This window comes from Peromyscus maniculatus, chromosome 23 (assembly GCF_049852395.1).
Source record: "Peromyscus maniculatus bairdii isolate BWxNUB_F1_BW_parent chromosome 23, HU_Pman_BW_mat_3.1, whole genome shotgun sequence".
Classification (NCBI taxonomy): domain Eukaryota; kingdom Metazoa; phylum Chordata; class Mammalia; order Rodentia; family Cricetidae; genus Peromyscus; species Peromyscus maniculatus.
Window position 1 is genome coordinate 57,195,081 of NC_134874.1, and position 26,602 is coordinate 57,221,682.

Here is a 26,602-nt window from a genome sequence, read left to right on the forward strand (position 1 = left end):
CTTGGTATTGGTGGCATCTGTAAATATGTTTTAGAATGCATTAATATTTACCTCAGGCTTTTGGATTCTCCTTGAGAATTGCATGTGGGAGGACACAGATCAGAGCGGGTTGACTGCATTACCGTTGCATGTTTCCCTGCTGATGGTTTGTTTCCATCTGTGGAAAACATGTCACTCGTGTCAGTCTTGCTGGCAGCCCACTGTTAGGCTGCCCTGCCTGCCTGAGCTCCTCATTTTGTGAGAGAAGCGTCTTGGAGTTTTAGTACATGGTCATCCAGATTATCTTCACACCTGCTGCTTTACACTGCTGATTGTTTTGGTGTTTGGGGAAGGAACAGACTTGAACTTCTCTTCATTAGTAAGTCTGTTTGTTGACGTTTTAGCTCCTGATACTGACTCAAGCATAAGGGCTCCCCGATGTAGTGTGACTGCCCCAGCTCCCCTGCCCACTGTCTGTGATGACAGGTTGGACGCTGGGTAACTGTTGGCATTGGTTATTATTGCGGACTGATTTCCCGTTGTTCACTAGCTCTGTGGAGGCCCTGGGAATCTAGACGTTAGCCCTCAGGGCTCTGACATCCCCGGGAGGACAGGTGCCAGCGACTGTCTGTGCAGTCTGGCTGTGCTTCGAGGAAAAAGGAAGCAGAGACGGTATGGAAGCCCGAATGGCCTTGTGGGCCCAGGTGTAGGTGTTGGAAAGACCCCCGTCAAGGGCTGTTAGAGACCTGGTGTGTTGACGCCTCATGTAAATGGGATAGAAGCAGAAGAAACAAAGAACAGGTGCACGGGAAGATGGCCAGAAAGTTCCCTTGGCAGGAGTGTGGTACCATGGAGACCACTGGATACAGGACAGGGCCCAGAGCTTGGGAAGCTGTCAGAGACTGTGATTTCATTAGGGAAGAATCCCTATGGGTGGGCATGGGCTGCCGTGGGCAGCATTTGAAAGGTGGGGTGAGGGTTTCGGTGGCAGGGAGCTGTCAGAGGCTGCTGCAGTCCTTGAGGAAGATGAGCTCATCTGGCTGACGCTTCTTCCTCCAGGCTCTGAAGGAAATGCAGCCCAGGTCAGTAGTGGTGGGACTGTGTTAGCTAGTGCTTGCTGCAGCCGACCAACTCGCGGCCATTAAGGTGGGCTCGAGGTCTTATCAGTAGCTTCACGTCTGGCTCCACGAACCTTAGCAATGGATGCTGCTTCTCACATTTGTATATGGGTGTGTGTTTGTATAACATATTCCCGCATTGTTATGAGCTGAACCTCATGTTCACATATCATAGCTGATTGAACACCTATCTTTTGTTCATTGTGAACATCATTCATTCAAAAAATGCTAATCACCTCCAGGATGCTGCAGCCCCGTGTGCTAGCAGTGCAGCTGTGGCTGGCTGTGGTCTTGGTTCTTAGGAAATCTGCGTGTGAAGAGCACTTTCTCGGGCTGTGGAGTGACGACAGAACCGTGTGTGCCCATAAAAACAAGGAGCAGATAGCGGCTGTGTGCAGAGAAGGTCGATTAGCGAGAGTTGAGTAAATTTACTGACTTCGTTCAGTTATTTCACTGTTAGACCAGCACAAAGTGTTTTATGAAACTCTGGCTGTTTAAGTATTAGGAAGAAAACGTAGCCGTTGTAAGCAGTATTATTCTTCTGAGGTCACGTTACAGCTGGTTGGGGACTTGAGTATTGTCTTTTCATAGATTATTTCATAATGAAAAGGTCTCTCCCACTCGACTGTCAGTTCCACAATGGAGGGAACCCATTTGTTTTTCCTCACCATTGATTCCCAGTACATAATCCCGTTCCTGGCACATAGCAGGTGCTTATTACTAAATAGTTGTTGAATGAGCGAACTTGTTTAATTTACTGAAACAGTGTGGAAGTTCATTTTTCCCACTGTAATATTAGTGGAGTAGAAGACCACCCATAAGAAAACCAGTGTTTCAGAATGAAACACAGTGTGACCCTGCGGCCCTCCCCCGCTGCTCACAAATACCAATTTGTGTAATCCTGCGGATACCTGTACGCTGTAAGTAGTCTTTCAGGCATTGCAAGATTCTGGCATCCTGAGTGTAACATTTACTGAAAACACAGGGCAGCAAAAGTTTACAGAGGTTGCTGCTCTGCTGTGTGTGTCATTCTTAAAGGTGCAGATATTTAACGGGATTTCAGTGGACTGAAGTGTGTGTCATTCTTAAAGATTCAAAACACTTGTGGTGTTCGGGAGAGCTGACGCCATTGTTATGTGGATTACCTCCTTTCTCCTCCACAAAAAGATTTCAGATAAAACTCGTTTGCATTTGTTGGATAAACACCGCAGTTATTTCGAAGACCACGCACATACGTGAGAGTGGTCTAAGGGGAAATGGCAGTGCTGCCGCTGGGCATTGATGCAGCGTGTGCTGCCCACTGCAGTGACGGCACCACCCCAGCTTGCAACTGGGTTCCCAGCTATTCTTAGAAAACCTTCCGACTCCCTCCTCGTGCTCTCAGCCCTGCTTTGTTACTCATCTCCTCTGAAGCCTAGGCTGGCCTTGAACTCCAGCTCAGGTTGGCATCAAACTCACTGTGCTTCAGCCCCTCGAGCGCCAGGGTCACAGGCATACGACACTCACAGGCCGCTTTCGATTTCTTAAGTCCTTTGATCAGTTTTCTGCTTCTTAAACTAGTGAGCAAGTGACAAGTTTTTTTGTTTTGTGAGCTATTGAAGTTCCTGTGGCTGCTGGGGTGGTCCATGAACCAGGCCATCACTGGGTTGGCAGAGGTTGGCATATAGTGTCAGTAAAGGCGTCAGGGGTCTCTGGATGCCTAGATCTTGACGTTTTCCTTGGGAGTAGTAAGTTGCCATGGTAGCTGAAGCTGGACCGCGTCAAAGGTAGATGGACGCAGCTCCTAGAAGCAGCAGGGGGTGGACAGTGAGGGCCCCAGCTTTAGGAAACAGTGCATCAGGAGAGGACAGGGCAGTGCGTTCAGGGACGGAGCGTTTGCCTGCACTGAGAGGAGAGGGTAGAGATGATTGACTCTCATTAGCTCGGCTTCACTTGAGAGCTCGCCAGGTTGGACCTGTCCTGAGCGCTAGTGTGCCTCAGTGGCCTCAGGCTGTGCGTGCTGGGAGGGTTTGTAGAGTGCACGGCCAGCCACCGCACTCTCCTACTCTCCACTGGGGCAGGCTGCAGGGCCCTTGCTAGACAGGAAATGTGGGAAATGGACCACAGTGCTTTGGATCTGCGTCCTTGATGGCGGATCCCAGCTTGTAAGTACAGCTAAAGGTCAGTGGGTGTGAAGTCCATCTGCGCTCAGACATGTGGCAGCCTGGGGGCTTGTGGGGTTTGGGCTCTTAAACAGGAGGCCAGGCTTGGTGGCGCACGCCTTTAATCCCAGCACTTGGGAGGCACAGGCAGGTGGATCTCTGTGAGTTTGAGGCCAGCCTGAGTTACAGAGTGAGTTCTAGGACAGCCAGGGCTACACAGAGACCTTGTCTGGAAAACCAAGACAAAACAAACAAAAACCTATGGTTGGAGGTTTCGGGGTCTGGAATCCAGGAGGGAGGAAGTGAAGGGTGCCTCCTGTGCATTGTTACTGTACTGGTTTGAGAGTGACATTTGCAGAACGGTGTAAGTGTGCGGAAGCAGTTCAGGAGTGATCCACACAGGCTTCATGTGAGTTTAGCCAGCAGTACAGGAGATGCTGGGAAATTCTTAGTCTGCAAATCAAACTTGCATATTCTCAGTAGAAAACTGAGGGAGACTTTGTGGGCCAAGTAAGGGGAGCTGACTTAAACTAGTAAGTCATGATGGAAATGGGAAGACCAGGGCACAGGAATGCTAGGGGGCCAGGAGTGGTGGCTCACACCTAAATCACAGCACTGGTGAGGCTGAGGCAGGAGGATTGCTCTGCCAGGCCAGCCTGAGTTACAGAATGAGAGTATGTCTACAAAGGCGGGGGGTGGGGTGGGGGCTGGGGGGTGGGGTGGGGGCCGATTAGAAGGGCTTAAGAAGTAACTGGATGTGAAGGATGTGCAGCATGCAGGGATGAGGAACAGGGAGGGGGTCCTTTTGCACAAAAAGTTGTATTTTATTGTTCAGTATATAATAAATATACCATATAGTCTAAGGATCTACAGAAAAGCTGTAAAGTCCTTAGAAACAACTGGATCGTAGCAGAGCTTTCTGTGTGCACTTAATCACGTCCAGGAAGAACGCTCAGGTTGGGTTCGATGGCGCCTGAATGGGATCCATTACACGCTGAGCTTCCTTACTGAGTGTCTGGGGAATGTAGCCCTGCTCGGTCATGGGGACCTGGTTCCCCATGACCACAGCAGAGCTGCACGTGATTTAAATAAGCCACCCACTCTTTCACACACATTTAGGATATTTCTAGACTTGTGCTGTTATAAATGAGTGGCCGTGCCTGGGCTTGCTCCATTGTATGATGTGGATTCACGTGGGGTTCTAGAGCTAGAACCACCCACACTGCTCCTCAGAACCCGCTGTGCCATTCCACAACCCCAGCAACCAGTGCTAGAGAATGCCAACTAAGTCATGTTGTTATTTTGCCAAAGTGGTGAGCAGAATCCTGATTTCCGCCGCTTGACTTTTTGTCTCCCGGTGACTTGTTAAGAATTGTTTGGGTTTCTGAATTTTCAGTCTGCATCACCTCTTATCTGTTTTCTTCCACCTTTGCAAAGGAGACTTAGGAGTTGCTTTTGTTTTTGTTCTGGGACACTCAGGATATTGATAGGTAGGTATGCACTCGTCCTTTGCTGTTCCTTATTCATGCTGTCTGTCTGTAGTTAGTGTCCCTAACATCATCATTGACAGTAGCCGGGCTAGCCAGTGACCCTTGTTCTCAGCGCTCAGAATCTTCCTAACAGCCTCATGAGGTGGGTGTCTTAGCACCTGGAGTTAAGTGAGGACGGTGGCCCAGAGGTGGAGGGTAGTGCCTTCAGCGGTCATTTTGAAGCAGCACCCTGTGCCATCGGATAGTCTCACTCCAGCAGCTACACTTGACACTGATGCTTTCTTTGTAAGGCCATGGCTTTGGGAGTGATCCCTAATGCATGACCGTCTTCTTCTGTAGCTCTTTAAAAACATCACTTAGGTTGTTTCTGTCTTAGACATTTCCTACATTATTTTCCAAATGTGTATTGTTGTTTTCCTTTGTGTGTGTAGAGTGCGCTTGTGTATGTGTGTTGAGGGGCTAGGAATTGACCGAGGGTCTCGTGATGGACAAGTGCTCCACCATTGAGCTATATTCCCAGTCTTGTATTTGCTTTAAAAGAAAGAGTTGTGGCCTTTCTTAGTACACAGTGAGGATGTAAAAATAAAGTTCCCCGGTACAGTTCTTTTCAGGTAGTAGGCCTGCTTGGTGTAGTACCTGGGAGATGTATTGGGTATGGTTTTTATTTTTATTTTTTTGGCTCTGTTTTTCCTGACAGGAAGACTTGACTTTCTCTGGTCCTTGTACAATATGCAGAGCAAGGCCTGAGCCTGCTGACCTCACAGAACTCCTGTGCACTCAGGGGCCGAGGAGCAGGTGCCAGGCCCAGGCCCTAGGTTAACACTGCAGTGTTGCTGTCGTGGCCGCCCAGGGCTGCAGGGGGCCTTCGCGGAGCCCCGGCATCCCTCAGAGTGGAAGTTAGTGAGCACATGGCCCTAGTGGATAATTCTTGATACCACATCCAAACCTGATTGCATGTAGTCACTTCCCTGCAGGAGTTTTGAAAAGCCTCAACCCTGTCCTACAGAATCAGACTCATTTGTAGCTGAAAGTTTTCCTGTGTCCTGCCCGGTCCGCAGCTGCTCAGACCCAAGTAAACACACAGAGGCTTATATTAATTCAAACTGCTCGGCCATTAGCTCAGGCCTACCACTGACTAGCTCTTACACTTAAACTCAGCCCATTTTTGTTAACCTGTATGTCACCACGTTTTCCATGGCTTTACCCATGTGACATTACATGCTGCTCCCTGGACGGCGGGCCAGTGTCTCCTGACTCAGCCTTCCTCTTCCCAGAATTCTGGTAATCAGAATTAGTGGTCTGGTAATTTCCTTTACTAAGCTGGGCTCTTAGTGTCCGCTCAGCCTTGTTAGTAAGCGGTGCCGAGCTTCTGCTGACCAGTTTGCCTTTGGTGAATTATTTGCGGAAGATCAGAGATGGTGACGACCAGCTGCTTCATGTCTTCTCCCTCTTGGGCATCTGTTAGTGCTGCTTTGTGAAGGCCTTCATTCATTTTTATTTTCCTCTAATTCAGTCATACGTTTTAGAAGTGGAAGTTGTCTCTCTTATTGAATAAATAATGTGTACTTCTGGTTCTGATAAAATATCAGATACACTCACTTTCCTGTTTTTATTTCTAGAGCTGTTTGATAACTACATGCAACAAGATGCCCATGAGTTCTTAAATTATCTACTCAACACAATTGCCGATATTCTACAAGAAGAAAGGAAACAGGAAAAGCAGAATGGCCGCGTACGGAACAGTGACGTGGACGCTGAGGAGAACAACAGCACACCAGACCCGACCTGGGTCCACGAGATTTTCCAGGGAACATTAACGAATGAAACCAGGTGTCTTACTTGTGAAACTGTAAGTCCATCCGAGCACTTAGTGTGGAGAACAGTGTGCTGTGTTCATTGAGGTTTTCCTGGGAGAACAAGGGTGTGGGAGATGAACTTGGACCTCTCAAACGAGGCCTGAGTGTGACGGGCACTTGTCAGTCTGAAGGCTTCTGCCTGTGCTTAGGCCGCTGTGTCTGATGGTGAGTGCTTTCGTAGTACAAGGCTGCTCACTGCAGTTTGAATATCTTGATTTTGTTTTAAAGACCTTTAGAATCATGTCATTGAAGCTTTCCGTAAGGTAAGATTATAGGGGACGTAAGGGTCATGAACGCAGTCATGAGTCTTAACCACAGGAGCCCGTTCTGTGCCAAGCATGGTTAGATAACTTCATCACTGGACCTTCCGGGGTATACTTACGTAGGTCTTGCACAGTCTAGACACGGTCAGTCCTTCATGGGAGTCTGAAGAGCGTCAGAAGACGGCTGACACAGGAGCGTGAGGTGGCCACAGCAGCGTTCTTCTCCAGGGGTGCCTGCTGAGGAGCAATGGAGGAATGTAAAGTGGAATCAGAAGCCAGAGCATGGGGTGGAGGGAGCCCGGGCACTGACATCTTGTCTGTGTGACTGGGCCGGGCTTCTGTGTGGGCAGCAGCACAGCAGACTTCCTGATGGCCCTCATCTCCAGTGCCTTATGCACACACAGCGATGAGATGGCTATGGTGTCGCGGGGGTACGGAACTTCTCAGTCCCCAATAACCTTGCAGGGTCACGGTCTTCTGTGTGGGCTGTTCACTGCCTGGTGTGGCATGTGACTGAGTATGAATTATTCCCCTTTTTCACAGATGTGCACAGCATCTGTTGTTGGAATAGAACGGTACTGTGTGCCCTCAAGGAGGGGAGCACCCTTTGGGTGGCCACTTGGTAAAGATGAAGCTTCACATTGGTTGCCAAGAATCAGATAGACCTGCACTAGGAAATGAACCAGTTCCCGTGCCTGAGTAACTTAGTGGTGGATGTTCTCCAGGTCAGGGAAGAGGTATTTGGCAGCAGTCTGAAGATGCTTTGTGCCTAGAGAGAGGCCGGCTGGGGTGGGAGCCTTTGCCATGGCCTGAGCGGCAGCTCCTTGCAGGCCAGGGTTGGATGCCGTCATGACAGCAGCGTTTCCATTGGAATAGTAGACATGCTCAGGGGTTTTATGTTTACTGCAATAGACATCGATCTGTTAGAAGACACCAGTACATATGTATGCGTATGTATGTGGGACATGTATGTATGCACACACACACTTCAGGCTTCAACGAAACAAGAGTTACTTGTTGAATTGTAGTAATAGGTGAGATTCACATGGTAGATCTGGGACCTCTGGAGGCCTCTGGGAGGGAGACCTGTGTGGAGTGCTCTGCTAGGCTTTGAAGTCAGGTTTGTGTCAGATGGGGAGGACAGAGAAGAAACAGTCTAAGGAGAGAGGGATGTCAGCCATGATGTTCAAGTGTTGGAATAGTTATTCAGGTAACTTGTAAGGGGTGGGTTCTGTTTTCCTACCAGTGAGTTCTTCTGTGGCCTGCAGTGTGTATTGCAGAGAATTTCCTTAAACCTAAATCTGTCAGTATGCATATTCACAGCAGGTTATCGTGTTCCTGGCCTTTCTCGAAATAAGCTAGCGGGGTGAAATCTGGGTTCTCTCTGGGGTGTAAATATACATTTTTGGGGGTGGGTGGGTGTATCATACACATTTAGGAACCAGTTCTGCTGGAGAGAAGGTGAGTAGAGGGTTGTAGACGATTATTAAGATGGAAGTCTGACTGTTAGAGACGAGGTGAGGTGAGGATGGCTTCCCTGGGTCCTGTGGTGAGGTCCTGTGCAGAGGATCCGGTGGGGGTGTTGAGGGGAGCCGGCTCCCCACAGGAGCTGGTTGGGGAAGGCCGCAGCGTTACCTCTGTTCTCTAAAGGTTACTCTCGGTCACATTCCTCGCCTTGCTTTTTTCCATTTTTCCCTCAAATGTGGATGTTCCCCGAGTTTCATGTATGTTGGCTGTCCTTCTGCATCAGGAACACTGTGTTCCATGTTCATTATCACATGTCCCAGTGAGTCCCGTCTAGACGTATCTCCTGACATCAGAATCTAGTCCAGTGCAACTGGGCATGTTCAGAAGTGAAATTCTGCCTCACTAGGTGACAGCCTGTGCCTCTCAGAACCAGAGTATGATACAGTGTACTTCACACATCACCACTCTGGGGAAGCTGTGAAATCTCATCTTCTCGGCCTCAGCCAGTGAGACGCTCAGGGGCTTTTGATGTCTTTCCATACAGGAGATGTGACAGGTGGACATTGGTTCGGTACCTTTTAGGTACTCCAGACCAAGTAGTTGTCTTTTGAGCATAAGGAGGAAGAATTGCTTAGTCTGTTGGTAGATACATGTAATCTGGCAGCTGGAAACCGTGGTTCTTGCTTGGCAATTGAAATAACTCCTATATTTACAGATAAGCAGCAAAGATGAAGATTTTTTAGACCTTTCTGTTGACGTGGAACAAAATACATCAATTACTCACTGCTTAAGGTTTGTGTAGAATTATTTCTTTTGCAATTTAATATTTACTTTTGGCATAGAATATTAAGTGAATTTTTTCAAGTATACCTAACATAAGTTATTTTCCGTTTTCCACAGAGGTTTTAGTAACACAGAAACTCTGTGCAGTGAGTATAAATACTACTGTGAAGAGTGCCGGAGCAAACAGGAAGCACACAAACGGTAATTAGGGTCTAGTTAGACTCTGTCGTTATTGGGAGTGTGTGTGCGCGCGTGCGTGCGTGTGTGTGCAATGGCACCATGGATAGAGACCAGAAGACTGCACTCAGGACTCAGTTGAGGAATCTTCCACCATCTGGGATTGAACTTAGGTTCAAGAGGGTATAACAAGCACTTTTACCCACTGAACTGTTTTGCCAGCCTCTTTTAAAATTATTTTAATGATTCTTTGGCCATAGATGTTGGTAGCCTTGTCTGTCTGAAAATGATCTGCAGAAGTGTACATTGAATGCTCCTTCTTAGTTGTGTGTATGTGCTGTTAGCATGTATGGATGTGTATGCAGAGGCAGAGGAGGACATTGGGCTTTGGGTTTTCTGTTCCATTGTTCTCCTCCTCCTTTTCCCTCTGACAGGATCTGTCACCAAACCTGAGTTCACTGTTTTGTGGTTAGCCATATGGCTAGCAAGCCCAGGTGATATCTTGTCTTTGTGCTCATTTTCCCCCACGTGTGTGTGTGTGTGTGTGTGTGTGTGTGTGTGTGTGTGTGTGTGTGTGTGTTTTGCAGAGTCTCACTATGCAGTCCTGGCTGCCTTAGAACTCCCTGTGTAGACCAGGCTGATCTCAAACTCAGGTCCGCCTGCCTCTGCCTCCTGAGTGCTGGGATTAAAAGTGTGCACCACCGTACCTGGCTCTGGGTTTTGTTCTGTTTTGAACACATGGGTCTGGGGATCCCAACCCCGGTTCTCAGGCTTGCACAGCAAGCGTTCTCATCTGCTGAGCCGTCTCTCCAGTCCCATTTTCCTAATGTTAGTGTTAGCAATCAAGGCTCAGTGAGAAGTGCCAGATGGGCAGTGCCCTGTCCGGAACGATAGATTACATCTGTGATTCATGTCTCCAGTTTTTTGGCTTAGCTGTCTTGGAAAGGAGTCTTTCAGATATGTGTCTTTTTTTTTTTTTTTTTTTTTTTAAGATGCTGTCCAGTTATTTTTTTATTGCAGACTAAAAATCTGTGAATTAGATTCTAGTCCAGAATGAATCTGTTTTTGCTTTTGTTTTTCTTTTTTTTTTTTTTTTGTGATATATATTTTTTATTTTACAATACCATTCAGTTCTACATATCAGCCATGGGTTCCCCTATTCTCCCCCCTCCCACGCCCTCCCCTTACCCCCAGCCCACCCTCCATTCCCACCTCCTCCAGGACAAGTCCTCCCCCGAGGACTGTGATCGACTTGGTAGACTCAGTCCAGGGAGGTTCAGTCCCTTCCTCCCAGACTGAGCCAAGTGTCTCTGCATAAGTTCCTGGTTTCAAACAGCCAACTCATGCAATGAGCACAGGACTTGGTCCCACTGCCTAGATGCCTCCCAAACTGATCAAGCCAATCAACTGTCTCACCTATTCAGAGGGCCTGATCCAGCTGGGGGCCCCTCAGTCTTTGGTTCATAGTTCATGTGTTTCCATTCATTTGGCTATTTTTTTTCAATAATTGAGTAAAACTGAAATTTATTATATGCCACAGTCATCCTAGGGACCTCCATGCTATATATATAGCCTCTATGGTTCTATGGGTTGTGGTCTGATTGTTCATTTTATATCTAGAATCCACCAATGAGTGAGTACATACCATAACTGTCTTTCTGGGTTTGGGTTACCTTACTCAGGATGATTTTTTCTAGTTCCATCCATTTGCCTGCAAATTTCATGCTTTCATTGTTTTTCTCTGCTGAGTAGTACTCCATTGTGTATATGTACCACATTTTTTTCATCCATTCTTCCGTTGATGGGCATCTAGGTTGTTTCCATGTTCTGGCTATTACAAATAGTGCTGCTATGAACATAGCTGAGCATGTATCTTTATGGTATGTATCAGCATTCTTTGGGTATATGCCCAAGAGTGGGATGGCTGGGTCTTGAGGTAGTTTGATTCCTAATTTTCTGAGAAACCGCCATACTGATTTCCACAGTGGTTGTACAAGTTTACATTCCCACCAACAGTGGAGGAGTGTTCCCTTTGCTCCACATCCTCTCCAACATTGGTTATCATTGGTGTTTTTGATCTTAGCCATTCTAACAGGTGTAAGGTGGTATCTCAGAGTCGTTTTGATTTGCATTTCTCTGATGATTAAGGATGTTGAGCATTTCTTTAAATGTCTTTCAGCCATTTGTAGTTCTTGTTTTGTGAATTCTCTGTTTAGCTCTTTAGCCCATTTTTTAATTGGACTGTTCAGTGCTTTGATGTCTAGTTTCTTGAGTTCTTTATATATTGTGGAGATCAATCCTCTGTCAGATGTGGGGTTGGTGAAGATCTTTTCCCAATCTGTTGGCTGTCTTTTTGTCTTATTGACTGTGTCTTTTGCCCTGCAAAAGCTTCTCAGTTTTGAGAGGTCCCATTTATTAATGGTTGTGCTCAGGGTCTGTGCTGTCGGTGTTTTATTTAGGAAATGGTCTCCAGTGCCAATGCGTTCAAGAGTGCTTCCTATCTTCTTTTCTATTAAGTTTAGTGTAACTGGATTTATGTTTAGGTCTTTGATCCACTTGGACTTGAGTTTTGTGCATGGTGACAGATATGGATCTATTTGTAATCTTTTACATATTGACATCCAGTTATGCCAGCACCATTTGTTGAAGATACTTTCTTTGTTCCATTGTATAGTTTTGGCTCCTTTGTCAAAAACCAGGTGTTCATATGTGCATGGATTAATGTCAGGGTCTTCAATTCGATTCCATTGGTCCGTATGTCGGTTTTTATACCAGTACCAAGCTGTTTTTATTACTATAGCTCTATAGTAGAGTTTGAGGTCCGGGATGGTGATGCCTCCAAGGGTTGCTTTATCGTATAGGATTCTTTTAGCTATCCTGGGTCTTTTGTTTTTCCATATAAAGTTGAGTATTTTTCTTTCCAAGTCTGTGAAGAATTGTGTTGGGATTTTGATGGGGATTGCATTGAATCTGTAGATTGCTTTTGGTAAGATTGCCATTTTTACTATGTTAATCCTACCTATCCATGAGCATGGGAGATCCTTCCATTTTCTGATATCTTCTTCAATTTCTTTCTTTAGAGATTTAAAGTTCTTATCAAAAAGGTCTTTCACTTGTTTAGTTAGTGTTATCCCAAGGTATTTTATATTATTTGTGGCTATTGTAAAGGGTGATGTTTCTCTGACTTCTTTCTCAGCCCTTTTATCATTTGTGTATAGGAGGGCTACTGATTTTTTTGAGTTGATCTTGTATCCTGCCACTTTACTGAAGGAGTTTATCAGCTGTAGAAGTTCCCTGGTAGAGTTTTTGGGGTCACTTATGTATACTATCATATCATCTGCAAATAGTGAAAGTTTGACTTCTTCCTTGCCAATTTGTATCCCTTTGATCTCCTTTTGTTGTCTTATTGCTCTAGCTAGAACTTCTAGTACTATATTGAATAAATATGGGGAGAGTGGACAGCCTTGTCTTGTTCCTGAATTTAGTGGTATCGCTTTGAGTTTCTCTCCATTTAATTTGATGTTTGCTGTTGGCTTGCTATAAATTGCTTTTATTATGTTTAGAAATGTTCCTTGTATTCCTATTCTTTCTAAGACCTTTATCATGAAGGGGTGTTGGATTTTGTCAAAGGCTTTTTCAGCATCTAGGGAGATGATCATGTGGTTTTTTTCTTTCAGTTTGTTTATATGGTGTATTACATTGACTGATTTCCGTATGTTGAACCATCCTTGCATCCCTGGGATGAATCCTACTTGGTCGTGATGGATGATTGTTTTGATGTATTCTTGGATTCGGTTTGCCAATATTTTGTTGAGTATTTTTGCATCAATGTTCATGAGGGAGATTGGTCTGTAGTTCTCTTTCTTTGTTGCATCTTTGTGTGGTTTGGGTATCAGGGTAATTGTAGCCTCATAAAAAGAGTTTGGTAGTGTTCCTTCTGTTTCTATTGTGTGGAACACTTTGAAGAGGATTGGTATTAGTTCTTCTTTGAAAGTCAGGTAGAATTCTGCACTGAAACCATCTGGTCCTGGGCTTTTTTTAGTTGGGAGACTTTTGATGACTGTTTCTATTTCTTTAGGGGTTATTGGTCTATTTAAATGGTTTATCTGGTCTTGATTTAATTTTGGTATTTGGTATTTATCCAGAAAATTGTCCATTTCTTCCTGGTTTTCCATTTTTGTGGAGTACAGGTTTTTGAAGTATGATCTGATGATTCTCTGGATTTCCTCATTGTCTGTTGTTATGTCTCCCTTTTCATTTCTGATTTTGTGAATTTGGGTGTTCTCTCTTTGCCTTTTGGTTAATTTGGCTAGGGGTTTGTCTATCTTGTTGATTTTTTCAAAGAACCAACTCTTTGTTTCATTGATTTTTTGTATTGTTCTCTTGTTTTCTATTTCGTTGATTTCAGCCCTCAATTTGATTATTTCCTGGCGTCTATTTCTCCTGGGTGAGTTTGTTTCTTTTTGTTCTAGAGCTTTCAGTTGTGCTGTTAATTCATTGGTATGGGATTGCTCCATCTTCTTTATGTGTGCATTTAGAGCTATGAATTTTCCTCTTAGCACTGCTTTCATAGTGTCCCATAAGTTTGGGTATGTTGTACTTTCATTTTCATTGAATTCTAGGAACTCTTTAATTTCTGTCTTTATTTCTTCCTTGACCCATTGATGTTTCAGGTGGGTATTATTCAGTTTCCATGAGTTTGTGGGTTTTCTATAATTTTTGTTGTTATTGAGTTCTAACTTTAAGGCATGGTGGTCTGATAAAATACAGGAGGTTATTCCAATTTTTTTGTATCTGTTGAGATTTGTTTTGTGTCCAAGCATGTGGTCAATTTTTGAGAAGGTTCCATGGGGTGCTGAGAAGAAGGTATATTCTTTTGTGTTAGGATGGAATATTCTGTAGATATCTATTAGGTCCATTTGAGTCATAACATCTGTTAGGTCCTTTATTTCTTTGTTAAGTTTCAGTCTGGTAGATCTATCTTTTGGTGAGAGTGGTGTGTTAAAATCTCCCACTACTAATGTGTGGGGTTTGATGTGCGTTTTAAACTTTAGTAGTGTTTCTTTTATGAATGTGGGTGCTTTTGTATTTGGAGCATAAATGTTTAGAATCGAGACTTCATCTTGGTGGATTTTTCCTGTGATGAATATGTAATGTCCATCCTGGTCTCTTTTGATTGATTTTAGTTTGAAGTCTATTTTATTAGATATTAGGATAGCTACACCAGCTTGTTTCTTAGGTCCATTTGCTTGGAAAACCTTTTCCCAGCCCTTTACTCGGAGGTAGTGTCTGTCTTTGGAGTTAAGGTGTGTTTCTTGTATGCAGCATATAGATGGGTCCTGTTTTCTAATCCATTCTGTTAGCCTGTGTCTTTTTATAGGTGAGTTGAGACCATTGATATTGATGGATATTAATGACCAGTGATTGTTAATTCCTGTTATTTTTTTGGTAGTGTTGTGTTGTCCTTCTGTGGTGTATGTTGGTGTAGGATTATCTATTGCTTGATTTTTCATGGATGTGTTTAGCTTCTTTGGGTTGAATTTTCCCTTCTAGTGCTTTCTGTAAGGCTGGGTTTGTGGACAGGTATTGATTAAATCTGGTTTTATCCTGGAATATTTTGTTTACTCCGCCTATGGTGATTAAGAGTTTTGCTGGGTATAATAGTCTGGGTTGGCATCCATGGTCTCTTAGTGTCTGCATGAGGTTTGTCCATGATCTTCTATCTTTCATAGTCTCTATTGAGTAGTCTGGTGTTATTCTGATGGGTTTGCCTTTATATGTTACTTGGTCCTTTTCCTTTGCAGCTCTTAATATTTTTTCTTTATTCTGTGTGTTTAGTGTTTTGATTATTATGTGGCGAGGGGACTTTTTTTTTGGATCCAGCCTATTCGGTGTTCTGTAAGCTTCTTGTATCTTCATAGGTATTTCTTTCTTTAGGTTAGGAAAGTTTTCTTCTATGATTTTGTTGAATATATTTTCTGTGCCTTTGAGTTGGTATTCTTCTCCTTCTTCTATCCCTATTATTCTTAGGTTTGGTCTTTTCATGGTGTCCCAAATTTCCTGGACGTTTTGTGTTAGGACTTTTTTGTCTTTATTGTTTTCTTTGACTGACGAATCTATTTTCTCTATCGTGTCTTCAGTGTCAGAGATTCTCTGTTCCATCTCTTGCAATCGGTTGGTTATGCTTGTTTCTGTAGTTCCTGTTCGTTTTGTCAGGATTTCTATTTCCAGCATTCCCTCAGCATGTGTTTTCTTTATTGTCTCAAATTCATTTTTCAGATCTTGGAATGTTTCTTTCATCTGTTTAATTGCTTTTTCTTGGCTTTCTTTGATTTCTTCCCATTCTTTGTTCGTTTTTTCTTCCATTTCTTTAAGGGAGTTTTTTATTTCCTCTTTAATGGAGTTCTTCATTTCCTCTTTAAGGGAAGTTTTTATTTCCTCTTTAAGGGAGTTTTTTATTTCCTCTTTAAGGAAAGTTTTTATTTCCTCTTTAAGGTAGTTTTTCAATTCCTCTTTAAGGAAAGTTTTTATTTCCTCATTGAGGGAATGTTTTATTTCTTCTTTAAGGGCCTCTATCATCTTCTTAATGTCATTTTTAGGGTTGATTTCTTCTGTTTCTTCTGTCATGGTATGTTTAGGTCTTGCAGGTGTAGAATCACTAGGTTCTGATGTTGCCATATAGGTCTTTATGTTGTTGCCTGTATTTTTGCACTGGCGCCTACTCATCTCTTCCTCTGTGAGGTGCAGGTGGTGTCTGTGTCTGAGAGTGCCTCTCTTGTTCTAATTTTTAGTCTTAGTTTAGTAGGGGTTCTTGGTTAAATTGGTGCTTTTGGGCTATTTCTTCAGGGGCAGCTGATTTCGATCGGTGAATTATATACTTATGATTCTGGTGATCTGGTTTGGTGTCTGGGTAGCGCCTTCTTCTGTGTTCTCAGGTCACTTTTTGTTCATTTGTCAACTCCTCAGCTGATCTTGTTTCTTCAGACTTTAAACTGTAGGCATCTGAATCCTCTCCCAGATGGGTTTCAGCTGAGCAGGGTAGTCTCACCATCACCTCCAAGTTGTTGGGTTTCACAGGATCAGCAGCTGGGCCCTGGGTTGTCCTCAGATGGAGTGTTCAGATTCGTTCTGGTTCTGACCCACGGAGATAGCTTCTTCCCCAGATGTTGGGGTTAGGGGCGTCCCTGTTCCAAGCTGTGTCTGCTTGTCTCCGTCCCTGGGCCTGTTTACCTCTGCGGTCCGCCGCCGGGCCTGTATGTCCCTGTCAGCTGCCGCTGGGTCTGTCTGCCTCTGGGGGTCGCCACCGGGCCTGAATGTCCCTGTCGGCCGCTGCACGTCTACCTCAGCGGGCTGCCGCTGGGCCCGTCTTCCTCCACAGGCCGCCGCCACAGGCCTACCTGCGTCTGCTTGTCTTCGCCGCCGGGCCTGTCTACCTCTGTGGACCGCCGCTGGGCCTGAATGTCTCTGCCGGCTGCCGCCGCTGGGCACGTCTACCTCAGCAGGCTGCTGGGCCCGTCTACCTCCGCGGGCCGCCACCGCCGCTGGGCCTGAATATCTCTGTCAGCTGCCGCCGCTGGGCACGTCTACCTCAGCAGGCTGCTGGGCCCGTCTACCTCCGCGGGCCGCCACCGCAGGCCTACCTGCATCTGCTTGTCTCTGCCGCCGGGCCTGTCTACCTCTGTGGGCCGCCGCTGGGCCTGAATGTCTCTGCCGGCTGCTGCCGGGCCTGAATGTCCCTGTCGGCCGCTGCCGCCGGGCCCGTTTACCTCAGCGGGCCGCCGCTGGGCCCGTCTACTTCTGTGGGCCGCCGCTGGGCCTGAATGTCTCTGCCGGCTGCCGCTGGGTCTGAATATCCCTGTCGGCTGCCGCCGCTGGGCCGGTCTACCTCCACCGGCCCCCGCCGCAGGCCTACCTGCGTCTGCTTGTCTCTGCCGCCGGGCCTGTCTACCTGTCCAGATATGTGTCTTGTTAAGTGTCACACCATTATATTGTGTCCCAGGTGCTTGAGTGTCCCTGTGCTTGGTGACTTTCTAGGACTCGGTACTTGGTATGTAGTCATGCTCACAGCTAAGATTATCATGGAAAAAAAAAATAGAGCAAAGGGCAAAGCCAGGCAGGCTTCCAAGAGGCCCTGTTCCAGTGACGTGACACAGGACACTGACTTCCCCTATCTATTGACATCATGGGAAGCTCTTTGCGGGCTCCATGCCCACATTCCTATTATGGACTTGTCAAGTAGGCATTTTCTGCTGTCTTGCTCCAAATTCCAGGCTCCCAGAAGGGAAGCAGGTGTTCAGAATAAACCACACTGGTCAAGCAGTTGGGACCCAAGGGGATAACGGAAGGCATGGGTGGGATTTGAGGTGCTCCTCAGACCCAAGTTTCCAAATGCCACTCCCTGTACCGCTCCTGGAGCCAGGCTTCCTGGGGGTGGGCCGGCCACGCTGGGTCTCTGCACACGACACTGCTGTTGCCCCTGCCACTGACGTCTCCATGTAAGCTACACTTTGCCCTGCTGTAATTTTTACGTACTTGGTGTAGAGCTAAGTAAAGATTACAGATACTTCATTCTTCACTAAACTGCCATTTGTAGTACTTGAGTGCACTCCGACAGTCCTATTTGAGTGGGTCCATTACCGTTGTTCTGTTTCCATGTTCCGGTTATCTGCTGCTCAGTCGTGCTGTGGGGGTCCCTGGTGGCTCCTCTGCCCCATTGCTTCTTACATGCTGAGTTCAGGTGAACTTCTTGCACTTGAAGTTGAAACTAGCCATTTCTGTGAAGGGCTGTGGTCCTGTCCAGGGGAGGTGACATTCGAAAGCTAGGACTGTGGATGCGGCTTCGCTGTTCAGATGTCACTATTGCTGAGCCCTTCCAGAGCTGAGCAGAGGCTCTGTGGACATGCAGAAGTCTGCGTCTGCACCCGTCCATACTGGAAGCGGTGGATCTGCTGGTGGCTCCCATTGCAGCTGACGCGTGGGCTTCGCTGCCGTGTCTCCTTTTTAACCTGCGCAGTTGCCTCTCGGATGGTGAGGGTTGGCTCCTGGCAGCCGCCTCTCTCCCAGCCTGACCCTCCATCCCTCCTGATGGTGCCTCGGTCTGCAGCACCTTCCTCCTCCCTGGCTTATGCAGACTGCTCTTTTTTGACCTCATATATTAGTCCGACTGGATTGCTCATAAAAAGAAGAAAAATAAGCCAAGACTAGGGCATGGGGCAGTATTGGGGGTCAAAGCCAATGTGTAATGATTGAAGAGAATCAATGTGAGCTTTGCTTTAAAAGACTTGATTATTGAATGAGGATTGTGAGGCAGCCTTGGGAGAAATAGTGTTGAAGAAGAAGACAAACATATTAGAATGTTTCCCAGTTCAAAGCCAAACTCTAGTCCCAGACGATTTCACCCCCTTCTAGAACAGGTCATTGTCACACCTGGTGTTTTTTTTACCGTGGCAAACACCGAATCAGTCTTTAATCCTGTTGTGGGGGTTTCCTTGGGGACATAGCCATTTGATATCCAGCGGAGGTCCTGAAGACAGACCAGGGAAATTTCCCCTTCTAGCTTGGTCTAGCACTGACTGCTGGGGTGACTCCATGGGGCGTGGCTGATGACTTACAGAAACGGAGTTCCTAAGTCCCTGGTCCCCCTGCTCAGCACGCAGGCCGCCCCCAGGAAGAGTCTTCTCCTTGCCCATATAATTACAAAGTACAGTTCTCCAGGGGAAGGAACTGATAGGATTAAGGTCTCCTGCTTGATGGAGCCCATATCTGACACTTGTCAGTGAGGCCAGGAACCTGAGACCAGGCCATGGGCTCTAGGGGAAAACCTGCTCTTACCACTAAATGGGCATGAGTAGTGTAGATCATTACTACTAGGCTCAAACACATATTTACCAATCAGAGTAGGAAGCAAAACAACACATTTTTGCCAATGAGAAATAGGTTTGTTTATTACTGTAGTGTAAAAATCTGTGCTCAGGGATCCATGGGACTCCTGGAAAGCATTTTCTGTACCCTGCTGCTTGCTGAACAGTGTGTCAAGATGCCTGGAAAGTGGTGGCAGATGAGACAAAGATCCATAGCCCAATGCATTCACTGTTTGAAGCCTTGGCTGTGCCGTGTGTTGTCCGCTTTGTTGTGGGAGAGAGTTGAGCCCTGTCTGTCTGTGGAGCATGCCGGATGAGCCCTGTCTGTCTGTGGAGCATGCCGGATGAGTCCTGTCTGTCTGTGGAGCATGCCGGATGAGCCCTGTCTGTCTGTGGAGCATGCCGATGAGCCCTGTCTGTCTGTGGAGCATGCGTTTGGCCGAGCATGGCCTCCGACGCAGTGCTCTTGTTGGGATCTGGAAAGTGGCTTGCTCACAGTGCGGCAGACGTCAGTGTGGATGACCCTCTTAGACAGTTGGCCCTGGGTGTGCTCTGGAGTGGGTGGAGCCGCTGCTCAGCTAGTCCTGGCCAGTGGCCACGCCCCACTTGTCCCCCAGGTCAATCAAGAAGTAGGTCGCTGTGGCATGGAAGAAGAGAGGACAAAAGGCTGTTGTGCGGGGTCAGAGCGGAGAGCGGCGCTGGTGGCCGCGGTGCACTCCGCTTCCCGTGAAGTTTCTTCAGCCATCCTGCACTGTGTGTCCTTAGCAGTTCCCGGACCAGAGGAGTTGCTCACATTGTCAGGGTCTCCGGTGTCATATGACCTGTTTTGTCCTCACATAAGGAAATCTCTCCTGTTTGCCTTTTGTTTAACATCAGTTCCATAGTGTAAAAGAAATATAAAGGAAATAAGTAAGTAAATCATTAGCAAAAAAGCATGAAGTAAGAAATGTGCTTTGAAATGATGGGTAACAGAAGCATGTTTATTAAGAATGTATTCTAGTGTCAAAGTCAGATTTCAGCAGGGCCAAAAACCTAATTCCTTTTGCGCCAACTTAATAATTCTTTTTGCTCACAGTGAATGCTTTCTGAAATTCTGTCTTCATCTGTATTCCTTAGGATGAAAGTTAAGAAACTACCCATGATTCTGGCTCTCCACCTGAAAAGATTTAAGTATATGGACCAGCTTCACCGATACACAAAGCTTTCTTACCGGGTCGTTTTTCCCTTAGAACTTCGTCTGTTTAACACTTCAGGAGATGCAACCAACCCCGACAGGATGTACGACCTTGTGGCTGTCGTGGTTCACTGCGGAAGGTAACTGTGACTCGGGCCGGCCACAGTGGGACAGAGCATGTTTGGAGTGTTCACTGGGCAGCACTGGGAAAGACACTTGAGATGGTTTTTTAATGTCTGTGAGTGTTTTGAAAAACCTGCATGTATGCCTGGTGCCTTCGGAGGCCTGAAGTCACAGATGGTTGTGAGCCAACATGTGGGTGCTGGGAACTGAACCCCGGCCCCCGGGAAGAGCAGCCAGTGCTCTTACCCTCTGAGCCACCTCTCCGGCCCCTCTCTGACTCTTTAGGCCGTCTTTTTGCTGTGCAACCCAGGGTAGCCTGAAATCTCAGTCCTCCTGCCTCAGCCTCCTGAGTGCTAGAATTAGTCTGTGTGCTCCCACGGCTGGCTGGACACTAACAGTCTTCGTCTTTTTCAAGATGAGTTTGTTTTAAAACTGGTTTTTGAGATAGGTGTTGATCCCTCTCCTTTAACCCCTTTACGTATTTTAATGTATGCCTTCGTTTTTATTCCTGTTTGTCTAGTCGTCTAAGGACCCAATGTCACAGCCTCTAGAACTCGACGACAGTCTATTGGTTTCCTTTGCCTGTTTGGTTTTGTGTGGAAATGATGCCTGAATAGATTTTGCAAGATAAACTGTCCCTGAGTGTAGTTAGGTGTGTTTCCTGTCAGTGACTGTGAGAGGAATTTAAAGTGGCTTTGGTAATTACCTTCAGAAGTTTTGATTTTACCTTCATGTCTGTTTATCATTTCCAACCAGCCAAATTCCCGTTCAGTCCCAGCCAACCCCCCTTTCCCATACTGTGTGGGTGCACAGGCTTGGGTCCCATTTTTGCGTTTTGGGTGTTGTACTTTGGGTACTGAACCCAGAGTCTTACACGTGCCAAGTAAATGCTGCACCACTGAACTACATGCCCGGATCTTTAAGAGTGCACACCACTCCTCCGGAGATGGGAGTTCATCCCAGCACCCTCTCAGGAGGCTCACAACTGCCTCTCACCAGCTCCAGGGGATCCGAGGTACTCTTCTGGTCTGTTCGTTCGTGTGCACCAACATGTACGTACACACACACACACACACACACACACACACACTTTTTTTTTAAACTTTGAAATTTAGGACTAGAAGGTAATATGAATGACAAATTAAAAAAGTTAACTTTTCTTCTGTTTTCTTTTGTAGCGGTCCCAATCGAGGCCATTATATTGCCATAGTTAAGAGTCACGATTTTTGGTTGTTGTTTGATGACGACATTGTAGAAGTAAGTAGCTTCTTCACTTCTGTGGAGTTGTGCGTTTCTTCTTCACTTTTTCCTTCACAGCTTTGGACTCGTGTGGCCAACAGCAGGTGTCAGACAGTGTTCAGGGTACAGAGTCCTCTGAGCTCTGCTTCTTCCCGTTGTCCACGCGGGAGTGACCAGCCAGCCTTCCCCACCCAGAACAGAGAAGGAAGGCTTTCCGTCCTCTTGTGTTGTTTATAAAAATGTTTCTTTCTTTTTCTTTTTTCTTTTTAATATTCATTTATTCATTCATTCATTCATTCATTCACTTATTTATTTATCTATTCATTCATTCATTCATTTATTTATTTATTATGCATACAGTGTTCTCCCTGCATCCCTGCAGGCTGGAAGAGGGCACCAGGTTTACATTAAAGATGGTTGTGAGCCATCATGTGGTTGCTGGAATTGAACTCAGGACCTCTGGAAGAACAGCCAGTGCTCTTAACCTCTGAGCCATCTCTCTAACCCTTCTTTTTTTTTTTCTTAAAAAGTATTGAGCTGTGTAACACAATGCAGACGTCTTAAACCAATTGTATTAGTTAGGTTTTATTGCTGCAATAAAACACGACCAAGGCACCTTATAAAAGAAAGAGTTTAATTGAGCTTATGGTTTCAGTTGGTTAGAGCCCATGAGGGAGTCAGGGAAAGCACACTGGGAATGGAATGGGGAGAGTCTTTTAAAATTGCAAAGCCCACCCCCAGTGATACACCTCCTCCCACAAGAACACACCTTCTAATCCTTCCCAAACCATTCCACCAGCTAGAGACCAAGCATTCAAACGTACGAGTTCACGGGGCTGTTTTCACTCCGACCACTGCACCCGTTATGAGCTTTTCTTTGCAAAGGTGTACGTGCTCAAATGTACGCTTATACCCACCAGCCAGGTGAAATGTGGGGAGTTTCCGCACCCCAGCACGCTCCCCCTGCTCCTGTTTAGCCAGCACAGCGCTCCATATTTTTGCCCTCTGTCCCTTGGTACTCACTGTTTGCAATTGTGCTGCGGGGATTAATCTTTGCTGTGCTTCACGGTGATTCTGAAGCCTGGCTCTTGTCCTTACTTTGCTGTGAGATCCATCCCCACAGTGCCCACTGCCCCATGCCTTGTGATTGTCTGCTGTATGAATGTAGCCGTGAGACATGGCCTTCCGTCAGCATTGGCTGTCAGGAACAGAAATGCTCGTGTCCTCCTGTCTGGTCCTTTGTTGACAGGTGTTCTCATGTTTACATATCCAGAATAGTTGACGGTTAATGTGTTCCATGTAGGTCGACGGACACTTGGAATGAGAGGTGCTGCCTCAAGGGTAGCTGTTGTGTTCAGCTTTGACCCATTGCTGAAAGTGTTCCCAGCGTGACTGTAACGCTCCTCAGCATGTGGCTGAACTCTTTGTCCCGGCCTTAGCGACATTGGGTACTGTTTGTTGGAGTTTCAAGTGTGGTTGTCAGAGCTGCATGTGCTAACGTCTCTGTTCTGCCTCACAGAAAATAGATGCACAAGCTATTGAAGAGTTCTACGGGTTGACGTCTGATATCTCCAAGAACTCGGAGTCTGGGTACATCCTTTTCTATCAGTCTCGGGACTGAAGGAGCCAAGGCGGAGCAAGCGTCTGCATGCTTCTCTGGTTGTTTCAGGAAGGATCAAGCTGATGGTCAAGAAGAGAGAGAGATTCAGGACGCTCAGGGCAGTAGCACACTTTGCATACAATAAAGCAAAGACTGTGGATTAACATGCCCTTCCGATCACAGTAGTTGAATTTTTTTGCTCAGGAATCATGCTGTCTGTGCAGTTCCACACAAGGAAGTGAAATCAGAGATACCAGCTCCTCTGGTAAAGCAGCTGCCAGCTACCGACACACATGTTCTCTGTGAACCACACCAATGATGGTTTGAGTTCCTCGGGAGGGCGGTGGAAGAACTAGAATATGTCAGGTTGAAGGAGCACGCCGCACTGTGCGCGCACGGGATGCTCACATTGGATGGGAGCGGTCGAGTGGTCTCTTCAGACAAACCGGAAAGCACCTTTGGGCCCAACACTCGCAGTTGCCTTCCTGATGCACAGAACTAGCAGACACGGAGCCCGGTGTCAGGAAGTCAAAGATACTCTGCTTCTCTGGAGAAGCGTGTGATAATGTACAGTGTGTGTACGCGGAGGGAACAGTTGGTCAGAAGTGGCTTCTTGGTTCCCCAAGGGGAAAGACTGGCTTTGTAATGATCATTTTCCTTATTTATTTTATTAAACTGGTGGAGTCCGAGCATTACATGAAGTGCCGGTGATTCTGTCAGCAAATCTTAGCATATTTTATTAGTTTGTCGGCAGAAGTAGTCTGTTGTTTGTTTCTGTTTTTAAGGTGAACTGAAAATTCTAGCTGAAATCACTAAGATAATCATGAGATGATTGCAGTGAGCAGACAGACGCGGTCAGGAGGAGCTGTCCCTGGCTGAATGTTTGCTCTTTGTCCTAGTTTGTCACTTGCTTTTTTTTAAGCTTTAATTTCAGTAAAGTAGAAATTCCCTGTTGGTAGAATGATCAAGGAAACCCGTGTGATGCTGGCATGTTGTCGGCCAGAACCCCCAACTCCTCACAGCTGTGTTGTTTTGAGTCTCTAGCCTTGGGATGGACTGCTAGATTCTTCAGAATCCCAGCAGCAGGGAGCAGCTAGAGCCCTTTGCGAGATGACACTTGGGGAGGTAGACCAGTAATCCAGAAAAGAAGCCCCTCCCCTCCTGACCCGCACATCCCTTAGAACGGTGTTCAGAAGCTCGTGACAGGAGTCTCCTGTATGTCTGAGCATCAAGTAGCTTGGCAGTGGCTGAATGTAACTTGTAGAAAGCAACTGAGGATTATAGTCCAAGTCACAGCAGCCAGGCTCTGGGTAGTCCATCTCACTGCATTCTTCATGCGGTGGTGGTGGCCTACTGATAAGCCCCTAATTTTCTAAGGTTATTTTACTAAAACTGTTGACTGAGAAGCAAACAGCAAAAAGAAATGTTTTGTGCTGCTATTATTAACATTTACTTTCTGTACTTTTTAGCTCAGGAAATGACTTCATCTGTTCGTCCCATAAGCAGGTTTGTAACAGGGTCACTTAGCTAATCGGGCTTCGTAGACAGATGTGCTGGGAGAAGAAGATGACCTTTTGACAGACTCATTTTATGGTGTCTGAAGCCTTACCCTGGCTGGGGTTTGTGATCTGCAGGCTTTGCCCAGAGAACACAAGTAGGAGCGTGGGGGGTCAGGGCCATTGAGAGCACGTGATATTGAGGGCTTAAACCAAATTGTGTTGGAATCCAGAACTGCGTTTTTTGCAGCTTTGTGTTCAAAGAAAAGGCATCAAGTATGGCTGAGTTCTCGAGGCTGCCCCGTGCAGCCCTGAAGTACGGTCTTGTTTGCTTGCACACAGGAAAAGGCCTAGTTAAGTTCTGGATGGTGGCAAGTTCTAGCAAGGTTACTGAGCTCCCGGCAGCCAGCCACGCCCTGCTCAGGTCTGCGCGGGGCAGTCTGCGGGGGAGGACCACTTACTGGCTGTTGGCTCTAACTCGGTTTTATTCTTAGTGCAGAAGGACCTAAGTAAAACATTTTGAATTTTATCAGAAACTTTATCAGTAAACTTTAAAAACATACAGGGTTTGGGTTGGGGACTGGGAATATCAGGTATAGGAAGTGAAGAAGGTGACCCCCCCAGCACATGTTTCAAGGTGATCGTTCTTTGCCTGCGATGATGATGATGAGGGCAGATGCAGGTGTGAACAAGGCTAGTTGCTGTGTAATTATGTACATGTTTGCTGGGGCAGCCGCCCCAAATTTTGTATATTAGAACAAAAGTTTCTATGAATTATCGTAACTAAAAGTAAATATTCTAAGTTAAGCCCCACTTCTGGGTCATGTGGCTTCTGTCATAGGAATTTTACCTTTAGAAGGTCACTGAAGACAGGAGCCACGTGGCTTAGGAAGGGGGCAAGGAAATGTGCTGTCGTGGCCTTCCGGCCTCAGCCATCAGTGGAGGGTTTTCCTTAACTTGATGGCCATAGGAAGACCTCACTTTCAAATCCTCCTGATACTTTCTGTAAAGATGCTTTTCCTTAAAGATTCTCTTCATGAGGGATGTGGCTGGGAGCTGGGAGGCAAGGTGCTGGAGTCCTAGCTCTCCGGTGAACTCAACTGTGTGACCTTGGGCAAGTCACTTACCCTCTCTGTGCTTCAGTTCCCTCCTGTAAATGGGAGTAATACCTACCTCACAGGGTTGTTGTGGGGATGAATTCGAGATCCTGTCTGTAACGCATTTAAGGTTCTTGAAGAAGGCGCTATATAAATACAAAGTCTTATCTATTAAAGTTGGCTTATTTGTGCTTGTTGGTTTTTAAGTATATATTTTTTCTTTTTGCCCAAAATGTATTTGGAATTAGAAGCATACACTTTAGGACTTGTATTAGTCCTTTTGTGTAAGTTACAGCTTTTGTTACCCAGAGTCCCTAGAAAGCCACATGGTTATAAAACAGGGTGTGTGGTCTCTTGTTCCTGAACACCGTCTGCTGTGTGTTCTCCAGCACTGGGACAGACTTCCCGAGTGGAGCATCTTATGAGGAAGAAAGGTTTATTTAGGTTAATGGTTCCAGGAGTCTCAGTTCATGGTCAGTTGGCTCCATGAGTTGGAGCCTGTGGGAGATGGACTGCCTGGCTCACAAAGCCAGGGAGCAGAGAAGAAAGGTCTGGGGTCACACCATCTTGAAAGTCACACCCAGCTCTAACTCTACGGTTGGCCCTGCCTCTGAAAGGCCCTACCAAGCCTTCACCGTGGACCTTGGGGGAACTCCAGGTCCAGGCCTGCCTTTATGCAATGATGTGCCTTTTGAGACAAGTCCCTAGTTTATATTTTCACATTTAGAATCAGGCTGTA

At 46.3% G+C, this 26,602-nt stretch overlaps 1 protein-coding gene across 4 annotated transcripts in view; it reads left to right on the forward strand.

Annotated features, from left to right (window-relative positions):
- Positions 1-26,069, forward strand: part of Usp12 (ubiquitin specific peptidase 12) — a 59,371-nt gene extending 33,302 nt beyond the window's left edge. For 3 of the 4 annotated variants that reach the window (XM_076560835.1, XM_076560836.1, XM_076560837.1), the window contains 6 exons: positions 6,348-6,577; positions 9,030-9,106; positions 9,215-9,298; positions 20,251-20,448; positions 21,610-21,688; positions 23,190-26,069. In XM_076560835.1, coding sequence (XP_076416950.1) covers positions 6,348-6,577; positions 9,030-9,106; positions 9,215-9,298; positions 20,251-20,448; positions 21,610-21,688; positions 23,190-23,291 — 770 coding nt within the window. In that variant the 3' untranslated portion in view covers positions 23,292-26,069. Of the gene's footprint in view, positions 1-4,489; positions 4,729-6,347; positions 6,578-9,029; positions 9,107-9,214; positions 9,299-20,250; positions 20,449-21,609; positions 21,689-23,189 lie in introns of those variants that run through there. The other variant, XM_042267775.2, reaches the window with a different exon arrangement.
- The last annotated feature ends 533 nt before the right edge of the window (positions 26,070-26,602 follow it).